The sequence below is a fragment of the Rhinolophus sinicus genome, linkage group LG02 (genome assembly GCF_036562045.2).
Source record: "Rhinolophus sinicus isolate RSC01 linkage group LG02, ASM3656204v1, whole genome shotgun sequence".
NCBI lineage: Eukaryota > Metazoa > Chordata > Mammalia > Chiroptera > Rhinolophidae > Rhinolophus > Rhinolophus sinicus.
The window spans coordinates 86,781,148-86,794,541 of record NC_133752.1 but is presented as its reverse complement, the minus strand read 5'-3'; the positions used below and the strand labels follow the sequence as shown (position 1 = coordinate 86,794,541).

Below are 13,394 nucleotides of genomic sequence, written 5' to 3'. Positions count from 1 at the left end.
TCCAAGAGGTCCCTGAAATCAGCCTTTACACTAAACTTATTTCTCGTCTAGCTTAGTGTCCCTTATAGTTTATCCAGGTGTGCTCTCAATTCATCCGAGTCTGAAAGTTAACAGTAAGAAACAGCAAGTTAGTTCCCTCCCCCAAATTGAAAATAAAATTATAGCTACAGGAAATTAACTACTCCATCAATGCCAACTGCTTCTAAAATTTATTTTTTGGTTATGAAGGTAATTTGGAAAGGTCTAATACCCATAAATCATTACTATGCTTTATAATCCATATTAAAAACAATCCTGTCTTTTTATGTATTTCATATGCCTCATTCCTATACTAGTATCTGTCATTTTTTAGTACTGTCAGCAATAGAACTATCTCATTTGTCTTTATTTCTCCAAAGCATTCCTCTTGTCTGTGACTTTCTCCGAACACTAATAGCTGACAGCTTCTCTCTCCCCAGAGAGTTAACAGCCTAAAATTTCTATTACGTAGTTACCAAGGCAGAACAAGAAGGTATCTACATGCAAAATTTCACAACAGGAAAGTGAGTGAAAATCAGCATAATATCAGCGTAAGCTCAGTGATGACAGGAATTTTGGAAACATTTGCAACTTCTGGTTTTCAAGTGCATCTGTCTGTGCTAGGATGAGCTCTGCTGCAGCCAGGCTGGTGGGAGACGTGTCCCAATGATCTCAGAAAGGGAACACTTACATCATCAGCCAAGGCTGCCGCGCCATGGAGGATGGGCACAGGATTCTGCTTCTCATAATAGTGTAGTTTTTCATGAATCTGGAAGAAAAGCAAATGAATATCAGTTCACCTGTGAGCGAACAATCAGAAATATTTGACTATGTTTATCATTGTAGATAGAAACCAATCCATTGAACATTCTAAACAAAAAAATATGTTTCTATCAACCTATAGATGACATATATGTAGGCATAATTCATCTATTGCTATTACATGGTCCAGTGTTTATAACATAAAGTCAAATGGGAAAAGAAAATGTCATCAAATAGAATCTACATAGAAACTATACTTTTGTTCTCCCCCCAACAAACATTAGCTTTGTAAAATCTTTAATTTCTAAAACATACTGCTTCAATACTTCAAGCAGTGATTGCAGTTTATATTCCTGCTAAAAACCTAAATTATGATTAAAGCAAAGTGGTAAAATGGCAGCCACATGCTGACAGTTTGGTGTGTAATAACCCCCAAGGCTATAGAAGCTGGCACTGCCTGGACCTGTGTGCCAGCACTCCAAGAACACACCGTTCCTTTTTTTTTTTTTTTTTCAAATTGCCAACTTTCCCCCTAGAATTCAAATTTCTAAGAAACAAAGGGATTTCTCATAACTAGAGACATTTCTCATAACCAGTTAGCTTAAGTAAAATAATTTTCCATACTGGAAAACAAGTGAAATTATATTAATAAATAAAAAAACACTTTGGAACTTCATTTCCCATCATCGTTACCCAAGAAACAAGAGGCAAGAATATATTTTAAACCATTATAAGACAAACTGAGTTCCTTTAAAATTCTAGTATTGCAGTTAAGAAATTAAAGATATTTTGACAAATGCAAAACTATCAGCACTTGTTTAATCCATTTCAGCTCTTATCTAGAAGCACTTAAAATTTTATACTTGAAAACTTACTTTAGCCTCTTTTTTATAGTAGAACAAACCCCCACACACACACTATATATGAAAAAGAGTTGCACCTCACAATTTCCTGTTTCTAACTGGTTATCAAGTAATATACTCTTTAATTATACTCAAAGCTAACCAAACTTTCTCGTAAAAAGTCTGGAAGACAGATTTTATTTAGAAGACCCTGATGCTATTGCTAAGAGAGGGTTCTATTACCTTTTTGGCAAACTGGTCCATAATGTAAAGAATCAGGGAAATAATTTTGACACTTCTGATATTACCAGAATGATCAGATCAGGGCTGTTAACACTGGACTGTTAAACATTTATCACATTCAAGTAATAAACAAATTTTCAAGAATACAGCTTTATTAGGAGTAACTTTTGATCTGAAAAATCTATTAAAGTATACCTTAACACAAAACCAACCATCTTAAGAGCTACATTAATTTCACTCCAGTAATTATCAAGAATTAGCTCACCTCAACAAATATTACGACAGAATACTGCACTTACCCTCTCATAAACTCCTGTAACTTTATTGCAATTACTTGTTTAAATGTGTGATTCCCTGCAGTAAAAAGTATAGAAGTTTATACGTACTAGACACATGTGCCTAGACTACCTACATAGTAGTCATCGGTACTATTAGTAATACAGTTTTCTATGACTTCAGTATTTTAATAACCTAACCCTGACAAGTACATCAAGAGATACATAGCACCATGATCCCAAATTTTACAGATAAACATGTACACAGGAGTGACATAAGTTGCTGAGGTCCTGCAAATAGTAACCCGCAGAGGTGGCATTTGACATTCAGGCTGTCTGGCTCAGGCTCAGAGCTCTTTATCACGCTGTTGGCCTGACTCGCAGACTCCCATCTCATCTGCATTCTTCCCTGACCTCATCTACTGCTGAATGAATACGGCCTGTTTGTAGGGCACAGAAAGGAAGCTGGATAGATATGTCACAAATAGCAATGGCTGTTTTCAATGACGACAGGATCATTGACAATTCTTCTCCATCACCCCCTCCTTATTTTTTCTTTCTAATGTCTTCTAGATTTTTTAGATTAATTTAAATTAATACAATAATTATAACCAAAATTACATACTCCAAATAAATAACTTATTTCTCCACTTAATTTACTTCCTCTGAGTGTCTTTTAAAAACGGTCTCTACATTGTGTTTTCTAGATTCTCATCCAAGAGCCCACTCAGCCACCTCTAAACTTTGTTCTGCATCGAGAATTTTTTTTAACGTTCTCCTAGAATTTCCCAACTCTGGCAACCCTATGTTGATATGTATTTTAATTCAGTACATACTTTAAAAAATATAAGTTGGTAGGGAAGTAAACATTAAATAATTTTGAGCTGTTCACTATTTCCAGAAATATTGACAGAAATTCTGCTTTTTAATACCAGGAAAGAAAACTTAAAAAACCAAAATGATTTCTAAATTCTAATATAATAAATAGGTAACATGTATAGACTTCACCCCAACGTTGTCCAAGAGAATTTTCTGTGATATTGAAATCACTCTATATCTGCTTCTTCGATATGTAACCTGAACTAGTCATATGTGTTTACTGAGCACTTGAACTCTGGCTAGCGTACTTGAAGGACAGAATTTTTATTTAATTTTAATTTAAATATAAATAGCCACAGGTGGCCAGTGGCTTTCATATTGGATAACATGGAATAGCTTTATAGCATACACTCTGTAATTTCTCTTTTTTATCCCAGAAAAATTCACTCTGCTATAAATTTGGCAAATTTTCCTGAGTGGTAACATATTGGAATCCAACAGACAAACATACAACCAAAGACACGGCTTAATCATCAATAAGGCAAACTAGCACCTATTACTAAATATCATGGATAGCCAAATCTGCAAAATTTCATTTGTTTTACCTAAACATATCCCTTTGAAGATTAAACCATGTAATAAAAGTGTACTTCATTTTACTCCACTTAACAGTAAGTGAGCAAAAGTGGGAGGAGGTGTGGAAAGAAAGGAGTTAGGAGTAAAGAAGTCTGGAGAGAAGTGAAGACTCTGGTTAAGTTAATTTCATAGGAAATTATTCAAAAGTAAGGTCCTAAAAATATGTCATGCTAAAATATTTAAAAAACACTATAAAGAAAGAAGGATATTTCAAGATGCAGATACATGTATGTTCTATTAAATAGTGTACACTTTATGTCCACAAAGGTTTGTTTACTATCATTACATTTGTAATCAGAAGAAGTCCGTTAAAATAAAAATCATTTCTATATGTAACGAATTCTTACAGGAAATATATTATTACCCTCATTTACACACATCTTGAAAATAAATGTTTAATATTTTTAAGGAAATCTGGTGCCAATAACCTAATTTTAGTACACATACAGTAGAAATTGTTTTAAATGAAACTTCCATAACGAAAGTATAAATAAGGTTTAACTAGTCCCAATGCAACCATTTGTTTTCAACCTCTCAGTGATGTGTAGAGGCATTGAAACTGAAAAACCCACTCGTGGTTACTGGAATGATATTAAATAAACCAAGGCTGTAAAATCCGTTTCCTGTCTTCTATGATGAGTATAAAAAAGTACTGAAAATAACTGTTCCGCAGTTTGAATCTCTACTATGTTAATTAAAAGTACCCAATCCAGAACTGGCATGCAGATGTACACGCACACCCATTTACCTCCTTCATTTCGAACATGGAGAGGAGGGAATTCTGAGTATTAAAAGATTCCTGGGACACAATGACAGCCAAGAAGAGGTGGAAATTACACACAATGTTGTGTAGGAATAAAAAAACATAAAAGTATTCTAATGGCTGGGAGGGACCCTCGTGAAAAATAACAATTTAATCTTTTCTCCGAAAGGAAAACAAAAATAATTTTGACTCAAGAGAAAAAAGGGACAAAGGGGAAATTTGAAGCTGAAAAATACAGCATAGGCAATAGTGCTAATTGCATGTCCTCCTTTCCAATTTTATACCACTAATATCTCTCTTTTGGTTAATTTCCTTGTCCAATAACTCCAGGAAAAAATAATTTAATAGACTGTTGAGAGCTGGCATCTTTGTTTTGTTCCTGCCTTTAATGGGAGAAATTTTGGGTTTCCATTGCCATAGGTAACGCATACATTATCATGTGAAATCAGTATCCATGTGTTCTAAACTTATCAAGAATTTTTTTAAAGAATGAATGTTCAATTTCACAAAATGCTTTGCAATATTTACAAATAGTTTGTTTTTCTTATTTGACCAGTTAAATATGGTAAGTTCTATTTATACATTTCCAAATATTGACCCATCCTTGCACTCCCACAATGAACCTCACTTGGTTATGGTGTATTATTCTTTTAATGTGCTGTGGAATTCCATTGGCTAGTAATTTATTTAGAATTTTTGCATCAATATTCATATCTGAGGCTGGCATTTGCATATTTTGAGTTTGGGGGGGTTGGTCTTGATATCAATATAATAGTCATTTCATTGTTTTTAAAACTACAAAAACTTTCTATATTTTTATATGCTCTAAAAACTTCTAAATACCACTGGAATGATCTCTTCTTTAAGTATATGATGACATTCCCCTGAGATATCAGCAAGGTCTGATGTGTTTTGGAAGGTAGCTTTATGCCCAAAATTTCTATATTTCTTCTGGTTGGTTTATGGCAATTTCTCCATTTAGGTTTTTCTATCTCTTTGAATGTCAGTGACAGAAAATACTATTTCCTAGAAAATTATTCATTTTTAACTGGCTTTAACAAAGTTTCTCACGCAAACAATCTCTTAGGAATATTTGAATTTCCTGTATTGTCTACATTTTTCTTCATTACCATTTCTCATTTGGTGTATTTGTACCCTCTCTATTTTTACCCTCCATTAATACTGATTTTACTGTATTTTCAAAGAACCATTTTTCAGATTTATTAGTTTTACCATTTTTGCTTCCTAATATTTTATTATTCTGTTTTTACTTTAATTCTTTCTTTCTTTCCTTATGTAGAAGAGCCCTACATAACCCTTAAGTCACACGCATCACACAAGTTATTGGAAAACAAAACAAAAGGCAAACTACTCTAATTGGAATTTTATTCATTGATAAAATATTGAGAAAAATAAGAACCCATTCCAGGAGAAAGATACTCAGAGTCAGAGACAAAATATGGCAAGAGTGTAAGTGATTCTAACCTTGCTATTTGGAAAGGTAATCTGGGAAAGAGATAAGAGGACATACATCAAATAAAGGGAGCATTTCAGTTGACCTATTTAAGCAAGTTAAAATATTATCTGTCCCTCTTTCATTCACTATTCATTAGTTGAGTGGCTGAGAAGAAAGAGGTTTTTGTCAATTTAACTTTTGCCATATTTTAGTACTCAAGAGACTTAGTATAAGAACATTCAGGCCACTTGTGCCACTCGTGGCACTAAGATGATGAAGGACTAGCTATCTACTCAACTATGAAATTAGAAATGAAATCATGTACTTTCAATTCCCTCTTTTCATCTTTGTCTTTTATCTATGTAATGTTTCTAATGATAAGGAATTCCCAAAGTGATTTTCATGTATTTTTTTATTTTGATAATATATAGTGCACCATTCTTTAACTTCTAAAATTTTTTGAAATGTTTTGATTATTAATGTTCCATTTTTAAAGACCTGAGACATTTAAAATATAAATAAAATGTGATAAACCACATACCAGCATCGAAATTAAAGAGATATTAACTTGGTATATTTGCCTCAAATATCAAATGAAATAAATCATGGAGATAAGGCTGAAGAACCATCCTCCCATCCCTCCCTCCTCTCTCTCCTCCAACAAAAAAATATTATGCTGAAACTGCCAGATATTATTACCACACACATTTCCATACTTTTAAACATATATACATTCATAAACAATACATGCTATTATTTTTTAAATGTACATAATTGGTACTCTTTCCTTTACAAGTGGATTTTTCATTCAATACTATGTTGAGATACCTGGTTGATATATGCAGATCTAGCTCATTCATTTTTAACAGCTGAATAATATTCTGTCATATTAATTAACTGTAGTTTATATATCCATTTTTTTAACTGAGGAACATTATGGTTGTTTGCACTTTTTTGCTATGGAATCTTTTGACATAACTACTTCCTGCACTCTGATAGACATCTAAAAGTGCTTCAGGGCTTCCTGAGTCCCCACAACTCTGCCTGCAGCTAGGTTAAGGCACACGCTTAGCTGTCAAACATGAAAGTTTTAAGTGCAACTTCCAGGATGAGACTTTAAGAAACTGGTATGCTTCCTCCATACTCTCCCCTTCCACCAGCTGGATGCAGATTATGACAAAGCCTTAAGAGAAAAGAAGTCCACCAAATGGAAGGAACCTGGGTCCCCAAAATATCTTATGGAGGACAGTGACGCATCACTCTGACATACCCCTCTACATGATTACCGAGTGAGAAATAAACTTCTTTTGTCCCTAAACTATTACTTTTTTGGACTATGTCAACTGTTTCAATTATCTTAAATAATACAAATACAGAAGCCTGGTCAAGTATAAGTTATTTTAACATACACATATCTTTTTCTTTATAGCTGTGTATTTTGGTTTTTTAATTAAATTTATTGGTGAGACATTAGTAAAATTATATAGGTTTCAAGTGTAAAATTCTGTAATATATCATCTATATATCACTGTGTGTTCACCCTGAGTCAGTTCTCCTTCCATCACCATATATTTCATCCCTTTTACCCTCATGTACCAGTCCCCTTACCCTCTAGTAACCATAAACTATTGTTTGCGTCTATGAGTTTTTGTTTCTTCATTTATTTGTCTTGTTACTTTGTTGTTTTCAGTTTTATATACCACATATCAGTGAAATCATATGGTTCTCGACTTCTGTCTGATTTATTTTGCTTAGCATAATAATCTCAAGATCCATCCCAACAAAAAAAAGACACAACACTCCAGTTAAAAAATGGGCAGAGGATCTGAACAGACTTTTCTCCAAAGAGGACATACGGATGCCCAACAGACATATGAAAAGATGCTCAACATCACTAATCATTAGAGAAATGTAAATAAAAACCACAATGAGATATCACCTCTCCCCAATTAGAATGGCTATCATCAAGAAGACAAATAATTGCAAGTATTGGAGAGGCTGTGGAGAAAAAGGAACCTTCATACACTATTGGTGGGAATGCAGACTGGTGCAGCCGCTATGGAAGGTGGTGTGGAGGTTCCTCAAAAAATTAAGAATAGAATTACCATAGGACCCAGAAATCCATCTCCTGTGTATATACTCAAAAAAATCCGAAAACATTTACCCTTAAAGGTTTTTAAGTTTTACTTTATATACTAAAGTTTTAACTCACACCCACAAGAAGCTTTCACTTTGTCTTTTTCCAAAAAATATTAATTGAAAACATAATCTTTTCTGACTGATACATAATACTACTTACTTGTCACTGATCGAACTCCCACATAAAAGTGCCTGTATTTAGGCTCTCTGTTCTGTTCCTTGATATGCCTCTGAACCAATGTCATTACTGTATTTTATTATCTACACTTTTTTTTAAGTTGATTTCGTGTCAGCTTTTCGTATCTTACTCTTTTTTTTTAGGATTTTATTGGGGAAGGGGAACAGGACTTTATTGGGAAACAGTGTGTACTTCCAGGACTTTTTTTGTTCAGCTTCAAGTTGTTGTCCTTTCAGTCTTAGTTGTGGAGGACGCAGCTCAGCTCCAGGTCCAGCTGCTGTTTCTAGTTGCAGGGGGCACAGACCACCCTTCCTTGTGGGAGTCAAACCGGCAACCTCTGTGGTTGAGAGGATGTGCTCCAACCAACTGAGCCATCTGGGAGCTCAGCAGCAGCTCAGTTCAAGGTGCCGTGTTCAATCTTAGTTGCAGGGGGAGCTGCCCACCATCCCTTGCGGGACTCGAGGAATTGAACTGGCAATGTTGTGGTTGAGAGCCCACTGGCCCATGTGGGAATCGAACCGGCAGCCTTCGGAGTTAGGAGCATGGATCTCTAACCGCCTGAGCCACCGGGCCAGCCCTACACTCTTGATATCTAGTAAGGCAAAACTTCTTAGCCCTGTTTTCTTCCGCAAGGCTTTTAGGATCCCATATTCCATGAAAAACAAGTTAATGTGTCTTAACTTTGCTGTCTGTCTGCATTCTGAGAATTTTCCTGAAATCTATCTTCCAATTCACTTTGCTCTCTTAAGCTGTGTCTAATCCCTGAGGAACCTATCCACAGAGGTTTTATTTTTGTTTTTGTTTTTTTAATGACTATATTTTCTATTCCTGTAGTTCAAATATGGCTCTTTCTACAAATGTTTCTGTTCTCTTTTCCTAGCACCTACTATTTTTCTTCTTAGGACTGAGGACTTCTTTTATGTCGTATATCATTTTAAACATACTTATAGTCTACAAGACTGTTCTACTATATAGAGAGCTTAGGTTTTAAACTTGCTGTGTGTGGTGCCTGCTGACTATAGCTAAAGGCAGACTTTTTTTTCTCAAATGTTTTATAATTTGGGGTCGTTAGTAAATCTTCTGTGAGGTGCTATGTGAGAAAGTCCTAGGGTGACGGTATATCTTTTCAGAAATACTTTTGATTTGCTTACAATGGGTGACCTTGAAATATGACCAGTCACTTTGCTAATTTCACAATTAGGACTCCTAGAGTTTATGAATAAAAAACTCAAACCCCAAGCCATGGACCAACCATTTCATGGTTACAAATTCTTAAACTAGAGTTTTTCTTCTGTTCCGACCTCATCCCAGGGAAAACAGACCAGATTCTTTGCCACCTACCTAGAAAAGTAGTTGGAATTTTTCTCATCTTCCCATTCACTAACAGAGTAACCCTAGAAAAGTAACTGTTTTGTGTATGTGTGTCTCAGCACTAATTCCCCACCATTATCTAGCGTAAATGTCAGGAGAGGGACTCCCCACCCCACCTCTGGCCAGACCCTCCAACACAGCTGCAACATAAGCTTAAGCAGTCACCAGGACAGCATTCGTTTATTGTTCCTTTCTGAAACACACGGATTTCACTTACTTACTTACTTACTTACAAGCTTACTAATGCATTTAAAAGAATGTTTGCAGTTATGCACCCAGAATGTCTAGGTGCTTAATGTAGGATCCGGAAGGCTGAGTTGGTTCTTTAATTAATGTAAATTACTTCTGGCATCTCACAAGACAGCATCAAGTTCCTGTAAGCAATATTATTATAAAAGAGGGGGGAAATCACATTTTACTTCCAGCAGGAGTTTCTAGGTACCTTACATTTGACCTTTCAGGAGTTATTATGTACATTTGGCTTATGAGATTCATTTTGGTTGGTGTTTCTACCTGATCTAAAAAATTTAAGTTGAAAATAATAGTTCATCTAATTCGGAATGATCTTTTCAGAGTTAAAACAGATATACTTATAATGATTTTGTCTTTAGACCTTCTGTATTATGTAGTTTATGAGCGTAACTGTGCTCACAAGCACAATTTAAAAAACAAAGCTTTGAGGCTATAACTTTGCTCAAGTGACACAGCCAGAAAAAAAAAAAAGCCTTTCCATAGGAAACCACTAGGAGCAACTGGTTACTTTGCCTTCAATTCAGGCCAGGGTGTTTGCAACATCTCTATAAAGATGAATACTCATATAAGGGCCTTAAAATGGTTATAAGAACCCAAAACAGTTTGGGGGCTTAAGTTAAATTATAAAAAACAACAAACCATCAACCTTTTGATTTTGGTTGAATGTGTAGTGATTCTATTTGAAATCATTTCCCAGAACCTTCTCCACAGATCAGATGCTTTAGCTCCCAGAACAGTATTCTAGAGAAATTAAACTTCATCCAATTAATTTTTTAAAAAGCCATTAAAGAGGAAAGACAAGGTCCAAATTGTGCTTGCCTCCATTTGTTTTCCTTATGATGGGGGAGGAGGGTGAATTGGAAACAGGAAACCAGTTAAGTGGATATTGCTGCAGTGGTAAGAAATTCCCAGGGACTTATCGGAGCTCAGTGCAGGTTGTTCTGCCGGTTCCACAGGCTTTCCTTCCTTCCTTTGTGCAGAGGCCCGACGGACTCCATCTCCTCTCAGTAGCCACACCACTATCTCAATCCCCAAGCAGCTGTGAAATGGGATATACACTTCCCACTGTTGTTTTCCTTGCTGTCCCCAAAGATAAGTACACAGGTCCATATGCGTTAGGGACTTTACTGCTATCACATGGGGCAAAGGACAAGGACAAAGTAAATATGAAGAATTTATAACATTTTCACAGTTTTTAAGAATGAAGTATCAATATAATTTATTAAGAGCCTTGAATTCAAACATACTGAGTTTAATTCCCGGTTCAATCCCTTACTTGCCATTAGACAACTTACTTAACTTTTGCAATGGGCTGAATATTTATGTTCCTCCCAAAATTCATATGCTGAAGCCTATTCCTCCAATGTGACAGTTTCAGGAGGTGAGGCCTTTGGGAGGTGAGTAGGTCATGAAGGAGGAGCCCTTATGAATGTGATTAGTGCTGTTATAAAAGAGACCCCAGAGAGCATCCTCCCCTTCCATCATGAGAGGACATCCCAGAAAGATAGCTGCCTATGAACCAGGAAGTAGGTCCTCACCAGACACCAAATCTGCTGGTGCCTTGATTTTGGATAACTTTCTAAATCTTAGGTTCTTCATATTTAGAAGAGGATAATAATGGTACCTAGTTCATAGGTAAGCTGTTGTGAAATTAAACAAAGTGACCTTAAAAGGGCTTCACACTGTCTCTAGAAAATAGAACATACCCAATACATCGCAGTTTATGTTCTGATTCTCCCTAATACCCTCCGTTGTCATTCCTAGGGTCAGGATATATTAGTTTCTCCTTGACTACAACACATTGCACATATATAAGATACAATTGACACCTGACAAAAATCAAAGCAGACTTGGTACCATCTATTCTCAAGTAGAGAATATGCAATTCTGAGGGATACTAAACTAAATGCCATACCACCTGATATTTCTTCAAAAGCAGTCAAAGGAAAAGAAGATGAAGAAAACCTGAACTAAGGCAGTAGCTACACGGTTAAGAAAGCTGGGTGGACACAGGAAAGGCAGAAATTTATTTGACCACAGCAAGTGACAAATGATGGAGAGAGTACAAGATCAATCTAAGAACATCAAATGAGATTTCCAGGCAGAATGAGGTTTATGATGAAAAATCTAGATTTACGAGTTTATTAATATGTGTTAAAAGGACCTGTCTTAAAGCATTCATGACTCTGGTTACCCTATTCCCAAAGGAGAAAGTTCTATCTTTGGGATAAGAATGAAACCCTCACTCAAAAAAAGTGTAACAACTAGACGGAATGTTTCGTAGAAAAAAGAGTTATTTCCAAGACCATTATAATGGTCTTGGAAATATAATGGTCTTGGAAATAATCAGAATTATTTCCAAGACCATAAGAAGCTAGCTACCATTGTTGTCAACTATCATTTCCCTGCAGAAATTTAAAGAGCCTTTGCTCACAATCCCAAATTCTGTTGAAGCTGAAGAGGAAACACACAATTTTGAGATGATCTAGGACCTGGTCAGGGAATGTGGTGTGCATTCCAACGTGACTATGGAAAATAAATGTTAGCCAGGAACCAGACTTCCCTGGCAGAGGACATACCCAGCAAACATAAATTGGCTGTCATGTCCTTATTCAAATCCTTCAGTGGCTTGCCACTGCACTCGAAATGCTTGCCAATGCACTTAGAAGGTTAGTCAGTAAATGCATGACCTAGCCCCTTCAGGGTTTTATCTGAAGCCCTTTATTCTCCCTCAAGTTCTAACGACAGGGACCGTGTGTTAGTTCCTTAAGCCAACAGAGTCCCTCCTACATCAGACATTTTCTCTCCCTGCAGTGCTCCTTAGTCTTGGGGGCGTCCACACTCATGTTTGGGTCTCAGCCCAAATGTCACTTATACAAAGACCTATTCTTCAACAGTGCTATTCAATCAGTATTAGTACACCCCGATTATCAGATATGATAGCTCCCTATTCTTATTGTTAATCATCCTTATCAGACTTTGTCTTTGTAAATTTATTGTATTTACCTGCTTAACCCTGCCCCCACTAGGTAATGAAATTCATGGACTTGCGAAAATGTTCCTAGAGTTCACCACTATATCCCTAGCTCATAGCCCAATAACTTTCATAAAATTGAAGCTCAACATTTATAATGATTAATGGATCTATGAATCTTACAATCCCAGCCAGCTGGTAACATTCTGAGATATAGTTTGAGATAGTAGTGCAAGTTTTTTCTTCTTGCCCCCAAACTGATAATTAATGCCCAAATGAAGAAAGAGAAGTGTTAAGTCCCATATTCTAAGGAAAATGTTCAATATACACCTGTCCAGAGCTTAAGAGATGTACAGAGCTGAACTGTCATCATCAACCATCTCTATCATCCCATCTGCCCCTTCCCAGTGTGTATGTATATATAATAGTATATGTATGTATACAAGTATGTACAATGTATATGAGGACAAAAGTAAGAAAAAAATAGAAGTAGGGAGTCTACGGCCAAATGATGAGTATAGTAATGAAGGTAAGTCTCTAAGAGAATCCCTCATAGAGAATGGGAAAGCAGAGAAGACTGAAAAGATACTTTCCAGCTCAAATTTACCCTTTGTGTCTATCTAACTGGGGGAGAAGGGAAATGAGAGATGACAGAATAAAGAATGG

The 13,394-nt window shown here is 35.9% G+C and overlaps 1 protein-coding gene across 1 annotated transcript in view; it reads right to left on the bottom strand.

Annotated features, from left to right (window-relative positions):
- MPP7 (MAGUK p55 scaffold protein 7) overlaps positions 1 to 13,394 on the bottom strand; it is a 240,377-nt gene that overhangs the window by 87,329 nt on the left and 139,654 nt on the right. The window contains exon 4 of the mRNA XM_074324831.1: positions 710 to 787. Within this exon, the coding sequence (XP_074180932.1) occupies positions 710 to 787 (78 nt within the window). The remainder of the gene's footprint in view (positions 1 to 709; positions 788 to 13,394) is intronic.